The sequence below is a fragment of the Pipistrellus hanaki genome (genome assembly GCF_964339955.1).
Source record: "Pipistrellus hanaki genome assembly, chromosome: 7".
NCBI lineage: Eukaryota > Metazoa > Chordata > Mammalia > Chiroptera > Vespertilionidae > Pipistrellus > Pipistrellus hanaki.
In genome coordinates, this window is record NC_140509.1 from 9,035,786 (window position 1) to 9,055,988 (window position 20,203).

At 40.5% G+C, this 20,203-nt stretch overlaps 1 protein-coding gene across 1 annotated transcript; it reads right to left on the reverse strand.

Moving 5' to 3' along the window:
- Nucleotides 1-442: 442 nt before the first annotated feature.
- Nucleotides 443-18,375, reverse strand: GLO1 (glyoxalase I). The gene is made up of 6 exons (XM_084890719.1): nucleotides 18,063-18,375; nucleotides 11,041-11,123; nucleotides 7,555-7,695; nucleotides 6,320-6,387; nucleotides 5,380-5,469; nucleotides 443-1,877 (listed from the first exon to the last, which is right to left on the reverse strand). Exons 1-6 carry the CDS (start codon nucleotides 18,144-18,146, stop codon nucleotides 1,789-1,791), a joined length of 555 nt encoding a protein of 184 aa, XP_084746845.1. The 5' UTR covers nucleotides 18,147-18,375; the 3' UTR covers nucleotides 443-1,788.
- Nucleotides 18,376-20,203: the final 1,828 nt, after the last annotated feature.

Genomic DNA, 20,203 nt, shown 5'->3' on the forward strand with positions numbered 1-20,203 from the left:
GCAAGGGCTATCTTTTGACAAGTTTTTCTTAGCAAGTACAGAAGGCTTCTTCTGTGAAAATAAGGTTTAAACAACTGAATTTATGAATCTAATAATGTGCCCATTTGATGTTATACCCAACATGTGAAACTAGTCTTCATTGTTTCCCACAACTCGCCTTTTGATGTGGCCGTTCTTCTTTATACTTCTTTCTCCTTCAACCCTTTATTCCTTCCTTCCTTCCTACCCTCTTCCCACCTTTCCCACCCCTCGTTATCCATAGGAACTATCTGCTCTGCAGGATACACAGAATTACATCAACTCCCAGTTCAGAGCAAGCCTGCAAGCTCCTTCACATCCTTGCACTACTCCCTGAGGGCAGCCTTTTTCCTCTTTTAAGAAAGAACATGCTGGAGAGTTTACAAATTAAACACAGTCTTATTTAAATGCTTATTTTATTTCAGTCTATAAGTATTGCCATTTGTTTGAGTTGCTCACATAAACCCATTCCATCCAAGGAGGAAATGCCAAGTGCTTCTAGCAGTGTAAGCACAGCTGGCATGGCCTACCCAAAGACCTTCCACCACAGTCTACAGGAAACCGAAATGCAGTTCAACTAATTGGATGCTCTTTTCTCTGGGCCTGAAGAGATTTTTTAAAAATCAGTTTGGTTTTTTAAAATCCATCGAATGTCAATCATGGCAGAGAAGACCACTGAGCTGATTTCTGATACCTAAGTTGACACTGGTCATAACTTATCCTAAATGACTACCGGCATCTGAAAGACCTTAGTGTACGGCTCTTCACAGGTAACACAAGCACCACTCACACCGAGCAACGGGGCATCCCCAGAGCAGTTGAGGGTTACACACTTCCTACACTGCTCCCTCCCTCACCACGGTTCTCAGGCCGAGAGCGGAGAGGATAATGCTAAGTCACTGAAGGTTTTACAAAGGAGGCGAGTGGGGGACGTCCTATGAGGTACTCATTTATGAGGTACATCTGAATGCTAAAAATGATGATGAGATTTTGAGTACTCATGCCTATTTTGTATCGCCTTCCATTAATTAGTTATTTTACATGTCTAGCCTGTGTTCTTTCTCACAGGATAGTTGGGAGGATTAAACAAGATAAAGCATGTTGACCACCTAATCTGATGTTTGCAAATCCAGGAAAAAATTTCCCACCCTTCTCCCCACCCCCAAAATAAAGAGGTTAGTCCTTGAATTTCAAAAGCATTTTATACATAAGAAGAAATTAGTCTTTCTGTCAGCATCCTCATTAGCATGATTCTGAATTCCTCCCAAGAGTGCCTTCTCTCTTGTAAAATAAACACTTTATTCTATTTCAAGTGCACATAAAGTTTTGTTTTTGGTCAGTGCTCTTTACTTTCCGCTGTGAAACGTTATTTCTGAGGTCTGAACCCCAGAAGGAAACATGTTAAATTTGTTTTTTTAAAAATGATGATTCAAAGACAGACTTGTAGAGAAGTCATGTTGGGAGGGAGAAGGCAAATGCAGCCTCTGAAGGGAACTGTTCTAATCATTACCTAGAAAACTAATGTTCTACAACCACATTCAAGTACACAAGGCAAAGCACTACTTTAAAACTAGAGGGACTGGTCAGGTCGGTGGAAAGCACAGCTGAAACAGGGAGGGAAATGCACTTGAGAATAATTTGAATTGAGACAAGACAATGCACCATCAGTCCTCAAAGCTTCTGTTATCCGAAAATATCCAGGTTCCCTGTCTCTCTTTTCTAACTCGCACAGTATCTTCATGGAAATCTCAAAGCAGTATTCTCACAGATCTAAATAATAGTGATCATTTTGTTAGGATTCAAAATTTCAATCCAGTAGCCATCAGGGTCTTGAATAAATGCCAGGCCTTTCATTTTACCTGTAAAATGAAATGATTTTCATTATTAAAAAGACTGAAAAACTTTTAAAAAGGTTTTTGTTACTTCAAATTTAATTTGCATTCTTTATAGTATTAATTTTCAAAAATTCTGTTGTCATTGTTGCCCAAATGCATGTTTTTTGGAATGACTAATATTCCAACTTCTATACATAGCTGGGAATATACTATAATGAAATAAACTGTGGATACATCTTTTAGGTAACAGGTGAATCTCTCCTCTTTATAACATCACTTCATGCTACCAGTTGAGTCATTACAGAAATTGCATGCCCCCTACTGACGGGGTGGGGTGGGGGGTGGGGGGGCGCGGATTGAGCCTGCAACCTGGGCAAGTGCCCTTGGCTGGTATAGAACCTGGAACACTTTAGTTCACAGGTTGTTGCTCTATCCACTCAGCCAAATTGGCTAGGGCAGAAATTGTCTTATTTTAGAGGAAGAAGAAAAGAAGGAGGTGCTCGAGGGAGCAGGGGGCATGGCTCACCCACAGCCCAAAGACCCAGATCCTCGAATCATACAACCCTGTGAAGACTACTCTGGGTAACCCAAGGTCCGCTGATCCAGTTCTTTCTCACAGGAATTCATAACTGAGATTGAAGTAGCAAGTAGAGCTGTTGGCTTAAATGGAACAATGTGACCTCGGAAATTTATGGGACTAAGATGCTGAATTAGTTGACTCCTATCTCTAGTTCCTTTTCCCAAAATCACCCGAGAGGAACATAGCAAGTAGGGGGAAAAGTAAGAACCCCTTGGGTGATGGTTGTGGAGAGGAAATGTGGGAATGAGGTAGGGCGACTGCTTTAACTGGTCTATGTGGAAGGGGGTACTTTCCATCACGCCTGTGGAGAATAAACAGGAAGAGTTTTGTTAGTTTGATTCTTGCTCCTCCCAGTGGCTGGGGCATCAGCACCACCCCACACTAGGGGGAGGGAAGTGGTGAGGGTTCGTGGAATGGTTCAGATGTCCTCAGGAGTAATGGTACCCCACACAGAAGCCTGTGGGGAATGAGAAAAACACGTGGGAACCGACTGATCCCCTCCAGCCTTCACTTTCCACACAGCCAGGCTTAGGGGCTGACAATCTCAGGAATGTCTCCTAGTAATACTGCTAATATTTCGTCCTGGAGGGACAAAGCAGGAAGATCTAACCGAGAGACTTGGTCTGTGGAGTGTGAGGTGTTTGTCATTTTCAGTGCCTAGGGGTTTCTGCCCAGCCCCCCTTCCTGTCACTGGGTTGTAAAGAATCTGGCTTTCCCCTCATTCACATTGCCTGATGGGCCGGGATAACTAATATTTGCAATAAAAAATATTCCCTCTAAGAACAAAATAACAAGAATTTGAGGAACATAATCATCAACAATGGATTATAGGTTCAAAAAGAAGAACAAATATTAGATCAATGGACCAAGAACAATTAAAACACGTAAAAGTGATAAGGAATCGTATATAATAAAAGTCCAATATGCAAATTGTGTCCAAGGGTGGGAGTTTGACCAACTGGGAGTTAGACATGCGCTGATCACTAGGGGGCGGCATGGAAAATGGTGAGTGTTGGTGACGCGGTGCTGGCAGTGGCCAGCAGTGGAGAGAGCGGGAAGAGCGGCACCATGGAGGGATGGTTGAACAGGTGAGTAGGCGGTGCCAGGCCATGTTGGGTGTGAGTGGAGGCCCCAATCACTCCACTGGTCGCCCCAAAGACAGCAACCAGTGGCAGTGGTGGCAGGGGGTGGGGCCAACAAGCAGGCAGATCCAGGCCAAGGCAGGTGCAAACGAGGGCCCTGATCGCCCTGCTGGCCGCCCCACAGATAACCCCTGATCACCAGCCAGGCCTAGGGACCCTATGCGTGCACAAATTCATATTGCTAGTATGAAATATAAGCAATATGAAATAAGAACAAGAAAAGTTAAAGGGCCCAGCTCAGTGGTTGAATGTTGACCTATGAACCAGGAAGTCATGGTTCCATTCCCAGTCAGCGCAAATTCCCGGGTTGCAGGCTCAATCCCCAGTGTATGGCAAGCAGGAAGCAGCCAATCAATAATTCTCTCTCATCATTGATGTTTCTGTCTCTCCCTCTCCCTTCCTCTCTCTGAATCAATAAAAATATATTCAAAAAGAAAGAAAAGTTAAAGCAATCAAGCAAAACTTAGGAATCAAAATTATAATAGCTGAAATAACACATTAGATGAGAAACCAAAAGAATCTATCAGAACAGATACATTTGAGAAAAAATTAACAACTGGTATGCTAGTTTGAGGTAATCTCCTAGAAAGAAGGCAAGGAGAAAGAAATAACAAATTTTAAAACCTTCCAGAACAAAACAGAAGACAATATACCAAAGAACATAAATCAGCCCTAGCTGGTAGCTCAGTTGGTTAGAGTGTCGTCCTGATACGCCAAGGTTGTGAGTTCACTCCCCAGTCAGGGCACATACAAGAAGCAACTAATGAATGCATAACTAAGCAAAACAACAAATCAATGTTTCTCTCTCCCCCTTCCTCTCTTAAAAATCAATAAATTAAAAAAAACATCGAAAGAATACAAATCAGACAGCAGATTTTCAACAGCAACATTGGAAAACTAAGACAATGGAGTTCTATGTCCAAAATTGAAGAAAAATAACCCTAAAATTTTATATTCAACAAAACTGCCGTTTGTGTCTGAAGGCATGGTTCTTAGGCATGCAAAGCTTCAAAAATTTATTTCATAAATCCTTTGAAAACAATTTGGGTTGAGGTACTTAATAAAGGGACAAAAAAAATCTAAAAAATGCTGTAAGAGACGTATGGAGAAAAGGTGATCAAATACTTTGAAATCATATTTATTATCTTTAAAAAATGAATCATATCCAAGAATGGGCAATAGTAACATGATGGGAGTAAAAGGGAACAAGTTCTTTTCCTGTGGGGAAGATATCTGGATATCAAATCTTTTAATTGAAATAAAAAATTAAAATGAAACAGGGAAAACAGTGAAGAGTTTCAAATGAAAACTGAAAAAATAAATTATGGCAGAAACAAATCTAAGTACAATAAATTACACTGCATGTAAATCCAACAAAATCTAAACATATACTATTTCAAGAAACATATATAAAACTTAAGGACATGCAAAGGTTGTAAAAGATGAAAAAGAAATACCAGGCCATTACTAACTGAAGAGATTTGGTATGGTCATATTAATATCAGATAAAGCAGACTTTAAGGAACTTATTTTGGGGTGGCTAGATAACACCTGAGACAGAGAATAAGGTGGGGTCCGAGGGTAGGTGAGGAGCCTAGGTCTTTGATGGCTCCCCATATCCTGTGTCTAGTCCCTTGGGAACCACCTACCATCTTTCAGGTCCTAAATAAGCAGGTATTCTTTCAACAACTCTCTTCTTTCATTAAGCCGGTTGAAGTAGACCACTTCAAAGTTACTTGCTCCAAAAGGGTCTTACTACCACAGTGCCCTCCCATGGGTGCTCAGTGAATGTCCTATAACTCACCATCATCAGGCTTCTTCACAAATTTGACTCCCAGTTCTTCAAATCTTTTGCAAGCACCATGTACATCAGGAACTGCAATTCCAATGTGACCTTAGGTGACCACCCCCAAAACAAGGCAAAGAGAAGGAAGAAATCATTACAACAGGTGGCCAAATGCTTTCAAAACAAAAGGCATCCAAAGACAGACTGAATCAAGAAGGTTAGAAAACTATAATATACAGGGTGAAGCAGAAGTAGAACTATAGTTGTTGATATAGAAAATAATACAATAATTAGTAAATAATAATAATAATAATAATAATATAAAAATAAACTCTGTTTCATGTACTCATAACTGTAAACCTATTTTTGTCCTGCCCTGAACTAAAGAATAAAAATGTAAGTCTAACTGGCTGGGTATAATAAATTAATTAGTTGCTCTAAATTATAAATTATTGAAAATAAGGCCAAAATTGACTCATATATTACAAATAGACTATTAAGAATAGGTTATTCAATCTATTAAGAATAACCTATAAAAGAATAATCATTTACTCATACTTATTGGGTTTGTGGTCGACACTGACTATATAACAGCCAATTTAAACCTGCAATCTTGACTGAAAGGTTTTAGTTCAGGCAGAAATATATGCTAAGCAAAAATCAAGATTATTATTCACCACAGCTTTTCGTTTTTACATTAAAAACCTACTGGAAATATAACACAGAGACTGAAAAGCAAAATCACTGTGAGAGAGTAGATGTAATGTTCAGACTGAGACTAAGAGATTAAATGGCTCCTAAATATTATAAAATTCTTTGTGAAAATAAAAATAACAACAACCCTACTCCTAATAAATTACTTACACTTCATGCTTTAGATTATTTACAATCATAAAAAGGAATGCGGTGCCAACAGCACACAAGCCTGTGTATATTATATACAAATAGGGAAACATACCGAAGCCTCGGGGGTCTGAGTTGCCGCTGTGGTAGCTCTGGGCCTCATCCTCCTCAGTGCCCCAATTGCTGTGAAAGGAGGGAAAACACAATTACAAGGGACCTGCAGAACAGATATTCTGGAAAGAAAGTTGCAACCATCTGTCTTTGTATTCTTATCATATATATTATTTGATATACTCGGTCTAATCTCTGCTGTTATAAATATTAAATTTTCAACTACAGAAAGGACAAATGGGCAAAGCATGATTTTAACTAGACTAAGGAGACTAAACCAGGCATCTGGATAGCAATAACAAAAGCAACTATCACTCACTGTGCCCAGTAAAATCCTCATAACAGCTCCATGGGCTATATTAGAGTATCTGCATTTTATAAATGAGAATGTCACGGATGGAGGTGATATAACTTGTTCAGGGCTACAGAGCTATTGTCAGAGTCAAGACTCATGTCTAGGTCTGTCTGATTCCAGAGCTGTTTTGAATCAGGGGGCACATTAAATCACATATCCTGAAACAAATGTTGTTTTTGGTTATAAAGAGTACACAGAACCTTGGCTAGGGTGGCTCTATGGATGAAGTGTTGGTCCAAGGACCAAAGGGTTGCAGGTTCAATTCCTGGTCAAGGGTACGTACCTGGATTGCAGGTTCGATCCCAGCCCCAGTAGGTCAGTTAGGGAGTGTTCGAAGTAACCAATAGATGTGACTCTTTCACATCAATGTGTCACTCTCTCTTCTTTCTTCTCTCTCTCTCCCTCTCTCTCTCTCTCTCTCTCTCTCTCTCTCTCTCTCTCTCTCTCTCTCTTCCCTACTCACCCACCCTCCCTTCCTTCCACTCTCTCTAAAAATCAATGGAAAAAAATGTCCTCGGGTGAGGATTAACAACAACAAAAACAATGCACAAGAACAACATAAAGAATAAAAAGAGAAATACCTATTTCAACATTTTATGAAGACTTAGTTGTAGTACTTAAACATTTGTTAGCTATAGTTTGGCAAATATCTTGCCATTTCAGTCTTAGATTTTCTACCTAAAAAGCAAATGATCTCACTTGTCCTATTTATGCTGTAAGACCAACACAAAGACCAAAAGATCCATGAAAAAACACTCAAACATCCTGTTACAAATGCAAAGTGGTTCGGTAGACCAGGTTTGGATTAGGCTGGTAAGGGAAACAGGATATAAAAACAAGCCTTTAAAAAATATAGATATAAAAAGACAGAAACTCATACTCACTGTGTCAGTTCAAGTGTAGCTTTTCTGGAGAATACCCACGCTACCTTTTCATCTTTTTCTTTTGGGATGTCATTTTTATCCTCATAAGCCAAGAAATAGAGTGAAAATTTCATGGTGGGAAAATCTAATTTTTGGAGTAGCCTGAAATTAAACAACAATCCTGAATTAACAACAGGAAAGGTTGATTCATGCTAAAATCAACATAGCAATTTTCAAGTTCTACTAAGAATAACTCTGTAATAAGGCCATTTTAATAGGAAAAGCAAGATAAGCCAATGAAAATATTTCATTTTTAAAAATCTATTCAATGCTGTGGCTCAGTTGGTTGGAGCATGTCCTGTGCACCGAAGGACTGCAGGTTCAATTCTCTGTCAGAGCGCATACCCAAGTTTCGGGTTCGATTCCTGGTTGGTGGGTAGCCAATTAATGTTTCTCTCTCACATTGACGTTTCTCTCTCTCTCCCTTTCTCTCTCAAATCAATAATAATTTTTTAAAAAGTATCCTCGGGTGAGGATTTAAAAAACAACATATATTCATCTGTAAATATCAGTGAAATAAAAATTTAAAAAGCAAACTTTTGTAATTCATCATTTCTTCAAATATCATCAATTCTTTAAATATAATGAAACTTAGCCAGAATTATGATACTTGTTTATAAATGGCAAAAGATATCTTCAAAATAAAATTTTATTTTTAGTAAAAGATATAATGTGTTACTTTACTGTCCTTTCAGGTATAAGACATTCAGTTAAAGAAAATAAATGCATTGAAAGTATGACTGTCTAATCACCAACTTGGACATCTGAAACTGAATCAAAATAGCCCAGCCCATGTGGCTCAGTGGTTGGACATCGACCTATGAACCAGGGGGTCAGAGTTCATTTCCTGCTCGGGGCACATGCCCAGGTTGTGGGCTTGATCCCTGGTAGGAGGCATGCAGGAGGCAGCTGATCAATGATTCTTATCATTGATGATTCTATCTCTCTCTTCCTCTTCTTTCCTCTTTGAAATCAATAAAAAATATGAAAAAAATAATAACTATAATTGAAAAATAAAACTTAAAAATACTTTTTAAATAAATAAATAAATAAATGTACTGAGTTCTTACTAAGCCAAAACTCCTAGGGGAAAAATCTGTGGTAAGGAAGAAGGAAGGACACAGAAGAGGTGACTGTCCACAATTAAGTGGTTAACAGTATCAAATACTGCAGAAAGGTCGAACAGGCCTGAGATTGGGAACAGGTCACCAGATATGGAAAGGTCCCATGAGGCAGTTTCCGCAGCATGGGGCAGCAGAAGCTGGACTGCCTGCACTGGGAGAGAAACGGGGGGGAGCAAGTCAACCAGCAGCGTGGTCTACCTCCATAGATGGTGGGAGGCGATGGGTAGGAGGGCCAGAGAGCAAAGAGGAAGAATTAACCTAGAATAAAGACGACTTAAGCTTTTCTGTAGGTTGAGAGGGAAAAGCCAGTGGAAAAGGAGAGACTGATATGAGAGAAAGAGTAGACAAATTATTAATCCTGAGGTTTTAAAAAAGATCAGTGAAGTTATGGCCTATAAAGTGAATTCAGAGTATAAGATTATTTTGCAAGGAATAGGATAGTATGAGTATGCATATAATTTTCTTTAGATTAGGATTAAATGCTCCAAGACGACCTCATCTATAATAATAAGTGTAATATGCTAATTAAACTGGACAGCCAAACGACCTTCTGGACGAAGCCACAGTGGTGGGGGCCAAAGCAGAAGCAGTTAGGGACGTTCAGGCAGGCAGGCGAACAGTTAGGGGTGATCAGGCAGGCAGAGTGGTTAGAGGCGATCAGGCAGGCAGGCAGGCAGGCGAGCGGTTAGAAGATTGCAAGAGGATGTCTGACTTCCAATTTAGGCCTGATCCCTGTGGGATCAGCAGGATCAGGCCTAAACTGGCAGTCGGACATCCCCTGGACAGAAGATTGCGAAAGGGTGCAGGCCAGGCTGAGGGACACCCCTCCCCCTGCCCCATGCACAAATTTCATGCACAGGCCTCTAGTTCATAATAAGAGGGGATGACTGAAGCCTAACAAATGAAAAGTTCCTAGAATTCTGTTGAAATCTTTTGATTATCACTGGTATGTAACATGCCCTGGCCGATAAAATCTATGCACTGACTTAGCACAAATAAGACTTACTCTATCTGTTTATAATAAAGCATCAAACACCTCAAATACTGCAGTCATGAAACACTTACACAGACTGCACAGCCTTGCAGACCTGTCAGGTGGGAGATGCAGCACATGATCCTGCTGAAACTTGCTTTTCTCAGCTGAGCATATCTTTCAGTACAACCTTACGACCCCCTCTTGGGGGTGTTTAAAAACAAGGTCAGCGATGGAGTTCATCAGACCTGGCTTCAAAATCAGGGCTGGTTACTTAATGTTTAACCCCTGGCTTCTTCCTTCATATGGGGACATAAGCTACTTTATGGACCTACTCTGAAGATGGAATGAAATACTGTGTCAAATGCCTACAAATAGCAAATGAAATTAGTTTGGTTTCATTCTGTCCTTTAAATATGCAAAAGACTTTTCCTGAAATAAATAAATAAATAAATAAATAAATAAACTACAATAAATCATTTACAGCAGTTATCTCTGGGGAGAATTGGGAGAGGGAGGCTATTACATTTCATTTTGTACTTTTCTGAACTCGCTGGATTTTTAAAACAGAGACATATGCTGTATTAACCAAATTTTTCTCTCAATGTCAATGAAAGTTATCTAGGTAGCAAATTAAAGAACATTTTACTCTTTATCTTTATTATAAAAAACAAACAGAAAATGAGCTCTGCGGAGCCCGCCCACGCCTTTCCTGTCCCCTCTTCTTCTTTGCTTCTTATCTCCAGGAGAGTTACCTTTGCCTTTCTCTCTCCTAAGCTCCAAGGGCCCGGCTTTTGCTTCTGTAACCTATTTCCTGAGCCTCTGCAGCCCAGCTGGCTCACTTCCACTAACTTTCTAAATAAATCTTCTCTTACAATTTGAAAAAGAATAATAAACAAATGCACTTGAAGAATGACAAGATCAGAGGATAACCTGTTCAGCAAAAGACAACATTTTCTATAAAAATGGGAAGGTGGCCAGTGTTAGGTAAACTCATTCATTTTCTAAGTAATAGGTCTTTATATCTCTACCTTTTCTGAAGTAAACAAGAGGCTAAAAGTGGCTCTAACATCCAAAGGGTCTGGGCATACTAAGGATTTAACTGGCAGCTCTCAGAGAGAAGGGAGTTAGAGAAAATACAAGTATTGGTGTCTCACTGCCCACCGAGCCTGGCTGGGACAGAGGAACTGACAGAAGCCCTGACAGCAGCCCCTGACCGCTGGCCAGAAGGACTTTTGTGATTTATGAAGCAAACTTGAAACCATTTTTAAAAATATATTCGAAAGCATTCCCTGTATTTGCAAAGCTATATATTTAAACATTACAGGCGCCAATATATAGTTTACTTACGTCATTCCAAGAATTCTAGTATAAAAATCCAAAGACTTCTTAGGATCCTTAATTCGCAGCATGGTCTGCTGCAACAGAAAATCCTAAGGAGAACAGTACGTATTAAACACCTTCCATTTTTACCACTTGTACCAACATTAACTGTGCCTTCTGTAACAAGACGCAAACGGTCCACCATTGTAACAACGTTTAGGGAGAAAACAACTTTTTGTCCCTTCTGTCTACCATCTGGAAAGTTTCCATACCTACTGCCTACAACTTGGGCTCTCTGCCAAGGGTATTTTCTGGTCACAAGGGTTGGCAGGTCCCAAGTGCCAGGGAGTTTACAGCCCAGAAATGACACTCAACCAATTGTCCTCAGTGGGACAATTCTGAGGCAGGTGCCAGTTTCTCAGAGGCTTCCCAGCAAGCCCAAACCCGAATGTCCTCACTCTTTTTTAAATTTTTTATTATTATTATTATCTGTGTACATATCTTACCATTGTCCCCCCCCCCATACATACCCTCCCTCCCCAGTTTTGTTCCAAATGCCCTCACTCTTCTTCTATTATTATTATTATTATTATTATTATTATTATTATTATTATCTGTGTACATATCTTACCATTGTCCCCCCACCCCCCCATACATACCCTCCCTCCCCAGAGTTTTGTTCCAAATGCCCTCCCTCTTACACACTTCCTATCACCTCTGTTCCCCACTCCAGAGATTTCTCTGACTACTTCCCAAATAAAAGAACTAACCCCCTATCTCCAGTCTGCTTTTGGGTGCCCAAACTAAACAGTGGCATTATAAATAAAGAATCCAATCACTGTAAAATCACTGTAAAATTTGTTGAATAAACACACAAGTGCCCTCACAGAACTATTTGTTGGTAACCATAGCAAGGAGCTACAAGATCCTAAACTAAATACCTAAAAGCGTAAAAATTGCTGTCTGTAACACCATTGAGAAACTGTCCAATTTAAAAATCAGGAACCAAGAGACTCGATTTGACTGATAAAAGGGTATAGAGAGTATAATAACTCATGGAGTTAAGGTTATTATTAGCATTAATAATTTGCCTTGGGGTCTGACATCACTAGGGAGTTTACTTTCATTAGGTACATAGTATGAGGTATCACTGCCTGTAGGTATTAAAATCCACATTTAATAGATGAGCGACATACTCAGAATGATTAAATGAATTGCCCCCAACTTTCGGATGCTAAGCTCAGGTCTTTTTCTACCACAGTATCTTTCAGACCATGAGTTTCTTAACTATGTTTGTGCTTCCGAACACGTTTTTATTCTTGTCAAAACAAATGAATTATGAATTTGATTTCCTTATGTTATAGAGCTATTCCAATTATTTATTTCACACTGAGTAAGTTTATGACAGTTTTGTGTTTTTCAGGGAATTGTCCCACTTCATGTAAATTGTCTAGTTAATGTATAGACAGTTGAACATTGATGCCTGGCTTTCTGACAGCCATAGTCTGTAGTATTATTCCCTATTTCATTTCTGATGTTGATAATTTGTGTCATCTTTGTTGTTGTTTTTTGGCAGTCTTGCTACAGTTTGTTAAATTCTGTTGCTTTTTCCTAAGAATCAGCTATGTTTAATTGTGTTTTTTTCTATTTTCTGCTTTCAATTTTATTGATTTCTACTCTATTATTCCCCTCCTTTTGTTTCCTTTGGATTATTTTGCTTTTCTTTTTCTAGGTTCTTGAGGAGGAAACTTAAATGACCGATTTGAGACTTTTCCTCTTTTCAAACGTATGCATTTAGTGCTATAAATTCTCCCCCTTAGCACTGTTAGCTGATATTTCGCTTTCATTTTTGTAAAGACAGAAAAAGACCTCTCCTTTTCTATGCTGTGGCCTCCACAGAATCTGGCAAATTAAACCCCAGGATTGTTAGTTCCTCTGATTCAAACAGTTCCTCTGTTCAAACTCAGGGCAAGAGAAGCTTCAGTACTCTCAAGGTTGCAATCTTTCATGCCCTTTCTCCCTGCTGTTTTCACAACTCAAGGGAAACATTTAAATAACTTGAAAATGTTTAGATAATTCGCACCAAGGAGTTTCTAGTTAGTAGAAAGTTCCCCTCTCCCCCACTCGTCAAACAAGCCTCTTTTAAGCTCTTCATAACTTTGTCCTAAGCGTGTTTTACAGGCTTGGAAGAAACACTGATAAGACACCACCCGAGGACATCTGCTGGACTGTCTCCTGGAAAGCAAATAAACTAACTTTTCAAGACAGCCCCTGGTATCTGCTCAGCTTCAACACAATCCCCCTCCCTTCCTTGTCACTTAGCAAAATGTAATTGCTAGCTCTTTAAAAACAAAAGCCACTGCCTCGCCCCATTCCCCACTCCCATACAGGGGCAATGGTAAAATATGTACACATATAATACCTTAATTTAAAAAAAAAACTGTCAAAAAATAAATAAAAAGTGCAAAGCCACATTAAACAAAAATTAAAAATAAAGTAGCCCCTCTTCCATAAACAAACAAACAAACAAACAAATAAATACAAAAGCCACTGTGTGGTCCCTGCCCTGTATTGACTAGCAATGCTTGGCCCTTTCCTCCCTGGGAAAGGAAAGTAAGTTTCCTCTTGTCTTAGTTGTGAATTCTTTCACAGCCCGCATCACCAGCCAAACTCTCCAATGTGTTTTTTAAATTTTGCCCTTGAGAATTCTCTTGGCCCATAGATTATTCAAAAATGTATCATTTAGTTTCCAATTGTTTGAAGATTTTCCTGTTATGTTTCTGCTATTGATTTCTAGCTTGATTCTATGATAGTCAAAATACACACTCTTTATTTCGATTATTTTAAATTTGTTCAAGTTTGGTTTTAGGGCCTGTGACATGATCTACCTTAGAATATTTTCTGTGGGCTCCTAAAAAGAGTGTATTCTGTTATTATTGGGTGGAGTGTTCTAGAAATGTTGATTATATGTTCTTGCTGATTAGATCTTATTTGCTGAAGGTGTTGTTAAATCTACATACTTGCTAATTTTCTACTAATTGTTGAAAGAGGAGTACTGAATTCTCCAATTATAACTGTAGATCTGTCTATCTCTTCTTTCCATTAGGTCAGTTTTTGCATCACAGAGATGTGCAGTTCTGCAGTCTGGTACAAACACATTCAGGATTGCTATGTCTTCTAAGTCCATTGACCCTTCTATCGTTATATCAGGTACTTATCCACGATCATTTTTTTTTGCTCTGGAATCTACTTTGTTTGATATTTACATAGGCACTCCTGCTTTCTTTTGATTACTGTCCGCATAATATATTTTCATCCTTTCACTTTAACTTGCCTCTATCATATTTGAAGGGAGTTTTATGTAGATAGCATGTAGTTGGGGCATATTTTAATTTTTCTTTCAGCTTGAGATATAATTGACATATAATACCATGTAAGTTTAAGTATACAGCATATTGACTTAACTTACATGTGTTGCATAATGATCAGCATAATAAATTCCATCATATATGGATAAACAAGGGCATGTTTTTCAATCTACTCTGTCTTAATTGGTTCATTTACATCGAATGTAATTGTTGAAACATTAGGGCTTAAGTTGGCCATTTTACTTATTTTTGTTTTTCTTTCTTTCTTTTTTTCTTTTTTGTTAATCCTCACCTGAGGATATTTTTTCCATTGATTTTTAGAGAGAGGGAAAGAGACACAGAGAGAGAGAAAGAAACAGCGATGTGAAACAGACACATCTATTGGTTACCTTCCACATTCACCCCGATTGGGCCGGGAGCCAGCTTGCAACCCAGGTACGTGCCCTTGACTGGAATCGAACCTGAGACCTTTCAGCCTATGGGCTGACGCTCTAACCACTGAGCAACCGGCTAGTACTGTTTTCTTTCTTTTCCTTTGCCCTTCTATAGATCACTGGGACATTTTATTATAATTCCATTTAGAGTATTTTTACATGTATTTATTTGTAAATAGCTTTACTAGTAGTTGCTCTGGTGTTTTGTTATATACAGGGTGGGCTGAAGTAGGTTTACAGTTGTATGTGAAACTGTTTATTCTTATATTATTATTTATTCAATTATTATATTATTTATTACTATAATTAACCTACTTTGCCCACCCTTGTATATAAATAACTTATCACAGTCACTTGGTGTCATTATTTATCGGTTTGAATCAAGTATAGAAACCTTACCTCTCTTTATATCCCATTACTCTCTCATTTATGATTTTCTTAAAATACTTCTGCTGCTGGGTTGGGGTAGGATTTCAGGTTTCCCATGTTTCTCCACTGACACAGCACAGGGGGAACCTTGTTATTTCCTGTGAGATGGAAGTTCTGGCTCCCTACTCCGCCTTCTCTGACTCCACCCTGGCAGGGGTAGGTCAGGCACCTCATTATTGCCCCTTGGGGGGACCAGACTCCCCGTTCAGCCTTTGCTGGTGCAGGGGGGGCTGCAGCCATAATGTTTTTCTGTGGTGCTTGGCTGTAGCAGAGCAGTTATTGTCTAAAAGTTTCCAACTTATCAGGAAATACTGCCCATTTCCTCTTCCTGTGGAGAGAGCGCGAGGCTTTCCTTGTTCTGTACCCACTGGCATTTCCAGATTGCTAGCTTCGTTAGCTCCAAGTCTGGGCTACATGAGGCAAAAAGAAAGCCGGGGAAACGCACTCCCATGGTGTTCTTAGGGTCTCGAGGCCCCTAGCCAGTCTGCCTTCTCCTCACCTTTCCGTCTCCTATGTTTGTTTTACATAGAATGTACTTATCAGGAGGAATAGGAAAAAGTATGTTCACTCCATTCCCAGAAGAAGTCTACAAATGGATCTTCTACATCTGCCCCCAACAACGTTTGGTCACTACATGTCTGTTTTCAGGATATAGCAAAACTTGTCAAGAAGCCAGAATAATGGCAAAAACAGTTGCTTGACTTTGTGTCTTCTACCTCTCAGATTCTTTCTAGTGATGAAGACACTCATTTCTCTAGAACTGTCACTACGGGGCTTTGTAAGACAGTACATCTTATTCAAAACCAAGATCTCTTTTGCCTCTATCCCCTTCAGTCTTCAGAAGAGAGAAACTTCACGCTTAAATTTAGCACTAGCCAAATGTTCAGAAAAACGGAAGTTTCTTTGGCCTAACGCGCGTGTGTAGGCCTTAGTAACCGTGATGCCAATGCCCTTTGGAGCCTATAGCACGCTCTCCCAAGCAATTGTCAAAGGTGTTGCATCACCCTGAGCAGCTGAAGTCTTATGGCTCAACAGAACAAACAGCCATAGGCTGAGAGGGTAAGGAAAAGAGCTGGACTAGGTGCTCCTCTCCAGCAGGAGTGCCTGAAGGAGCTGGACAGCACCGCTCAGGGAGAAGATCCACACCGGGGAGGCGTGGGACTTCATCGACGTTTCTAGCTCTCTATCTCTCTCCCTTCCTCTCTGTAAATCAATAAAATATATTTAAAAAAAAATAACTACCCCAAATCACCAAGAGAAATTTAGATTATGAGGAGTGTAAATTAAGAATGCAAGGAAAACTCTGGGGAGGGAGAGTATGTATGAGAGTGGGGGGTGGGGGGGAAAAGGAGTGGTAAGATATGTACACAGATAATAATTTAATTAAAAAAATAATAAAAAAATAAAAAAAGAATGCAAGGAAGTGTACTAAACAAATTTCATAAATCTCCCTGAAATTTTTTTTACTACTAGCCCAATACATAAAATCCCCACTTACCGGGGAAATTAATGTATATTGAAAGACTCTATGTGAAATAACTAAGCATTATTATGAGAAGGTATATAAGTGAGATGAGTGTGAGAGACTGTATATATATATTTGCCTAAGTAACAGATGTTAGTCAGAGGCTTTAGCAATTACAGGTGTATGACTCTTTGCCCTGAGGGCAAAGAGCAAGCAGGGACCAAAGTCATGCATCCCTCTTAGAGGGCTACATAAAGCACATTTAAAAAATATATATATATTTTATGGATTTTTGACAGAGAGGAAGAGAGAGGGATAGAGAGCTAGAAACATCGATGAGAAAGAAACATCGATGTTGCCTCTTGCACACCCCCCTCTGGGGATGTGCAGCAATCCAGGTACAGGTGCTCTTGACCTGAATCGAACCTGGGACCTTTCAGTCTGCAGGCTGACGCTCTGCATCCACTGAGCCGAACACATTTAATCTTCAAGGAATTTAGAAATTCCCCAGCCCAGTGAATAAATACGAAGGCGTTTACTGACACTGATGAACAATCCCCCAGCAACTGCTGTGTCTAATCTTGACAACGGAAGTACCACACCTCAGTGAGTTAGTTACACTGGCTCTTAGTACAGACAAGTTAAGCAAGCTGGAGGGATGAGAGCCTTCATGTGCAACAGGTCAGTCCTCCACTGAGTAGATCAGTGAAGAAATTTCTACGAATCCTTCTGGATCTAATCTCCAAGATTCTGTGATCTCTCCTAGTGCTAAATCGCACAGGCAAGGCAGAAGGGTGGCTGTGAGCATACATACGTAGAAGCGAAGGAAAAGTGAAATTCTGGGCGGGGTTAAACCCGAAGCGATCAAATTAGCTTCCAGGAGTTGAGCCTGGAGCCAGGGCAGTGACGGGGAAATGCTGCAGGCTGGGAGAGGCCGGCACGGACAGGGACCTTGGAACCTGGGTTGGGTGTTAGTTCTGAAATTGCTCTTCTAATTCGCCACGGTTTCTGACCTTGGGAACACGCACACCCACAAACAGCGAATCTGACTCTGAGTTAGTTGTGGCTTCAGTGAACATCTCCAAATTAAAAAGTTAATGCAAGTTGGGCTGCAGGCTTTGAAACAATCTGAAGAAATGGATCCTCTCACGGAACCCCCATTGCATACCCTTAGTCCTCTCCCCAACCCACTTCGGCCCGCCCAAGGCGGACAGAGTTGCACAGGCGGTCGAATGGGGTTCGAATCCAGTCCGAGCCGGGCCTGGCTGAGCCCGGGGGAATCGGCTCTATCTTTGGACCCCAAATGCACCACGCTGGGCCCCGGGACTCGGGAGAAATAGGTTCTGCGCCCACCTTTGTGCTGGGGTCCGGGTCCGAGCAACAACCGAGGGCAGCCTGGTCGGTGAGGCCGCCGGACGCGGGCTGCGGTTCTGCCATGGCTGCGCTGCTGTATCACGGACGGAGGACCGGGAACGCGGTGAGCTCCACACTACGCCCAGCCCCGGGATGCCTCCTCTAGCCTCTGCGTCAAGCCGCGGGGCGGGCACTCGCTGCCTTCCAGCCAATAGCTGTGCGGAGAGCAAATTGGTTCTGGGCTGATTGAGTGTCAGTGAGTCAGCGCCTCGGGCCACAGAAGTCTGTGCCCCGAGACTACAACTCCCAAGGCGCCTTGCGCCCAGAACTACAAAACTTTAATGAAGGACCGCTTAAAGGGCAAGTAAAATAAACTAACACCACAGATGGCTGACAAGAGTGGCTTTTCTTCGTTGCTTGATGACCTAATTTTGTGAAAATTCGGTAACCATTCATACCTCAGGGCTGCAACTTGATAGGAAATTGGAATCTGATGGAAAGAGAATTGGGAGTTATTATTTTTAAAGTATAGAAATCCCCAAGTCTAAGTTTAAACAGAACAGGATAATTAAAACAATTCTGACTTAGTAAAAAACCTAGGTCAAGTTTTTGGTTCCACTATTTATTAGCTTGGTATAACTGGCCCCTCTGAGATTCCTTGCAGGATCTGGTTGAGGATCAAATGAGATTTGTCATTGTTTCACACTTAAGAGTCAAAGATCCAGAACTTGTTTTTAAGTTAATTCCGCTGAGGCACATATTTTAATTGTCTTCATTTGAAGACTTAGTCATCACTGTTGTCAACTGATGTTTGGTTGTTGGTGCCAATTTAATGCCAACAGGAATCCCCAACTTGGGGTGTGGTGCAGAAGGAAACTAGTGCAAACAATTCAATTGTGATACAGCAAGGCTGATGGCTGTGGAACAGCACTGACCCAGGCTGCTCTGGAGCCAGGTTAGACAGCTCTGTTCTGCTCTACTCAGGTCTGCTCCACTCAGGTCTGCTCCACTGTGCTTATTTCTGCTACTGCACTGGTCTGATCAAAGTGCTTCAGCTCCAGCCGAAACCGGTTTGGCTGAGTGGATAGAGCGTTGGCCTGTGGACTGAAAGGTCCCAGGTTCAATTCCGGTCAAGGGCATGTACATTGGTTGCGGGCACATTCCCCGGTAGGGGGTGTGCAGGAGGCAGCTTGTCGATGTTTCTCTCTCATCGATGTTTCTAGCTTCCTTATCCCTCCATTTCTCTCTGTAAAAAATCAATAAAATATATAAAAATAGCAAAGTGCTTCAGCTCCAGTCATGGAAATGCAGTCTTCAGCTTTCAGTCATCTTCAGTCTTCTGTGGAAAGGGAAAGTGCACTGTCTGAGCCAAAGGGAAGCTGACTTATATAGATAAAAGTCTCTGCCCCCTTTCCCTGATTGGTCCGTTTTTATGCAAATGAGGACTCCAAATCCTCAAAGTTTGATTGGTCAAAGCAAACAAAACAAAAAACACTGTCCTGATTGGTCAGTGAAGATGCTTATGGGAATATAGATGTACAGTTCCAATTGGATGGGGAAAGCCTCAAACCTACTGCTTGAGAAATTCATTTGTAAAGGCTTGCTTAAATGACAGAGACACAATGCAGGTGGGGAGTTCAGTGCTGGAGGAGGCAGATAGCTTAGTGCAGGATTGTCCCTGAAATGCAACTTGCATGAGAAGTTTCTTGTGTAAAAATGGCTGCTAGGCTCTGTTTTTTCAATGTGAGCCCATTTAAGCCACTGAGAGTCCTTCTTAGTAAGTATCTTCTTTCTCAGGATCCACACTCTTCTATGATGATTAGAACAAAATATATGCTCAATAAATATTTCCTGTTGTTAAAAGACTATCATTACTAGTGAATACAAAATTTAGAAAAGAACTTTGTTAATAAATGAATGAGTAAAAGAGAGTTTTTTAAAAAATATATATGTTTTATTGATTTTTTAGAGAGAGAGAAAGAAGAGAAACATCAATGTAAGAAACATTGATTGGTTGCCTCCCACACACAGCCTGACTGGAGACAGAACTCACAACCTGGGCATGTGCCCTGATTGGGAATCGAACCAGTGACCTTTTGGTGCATGAGATGAACTCAATCAGCTGAGCCGCACCAGCCAGA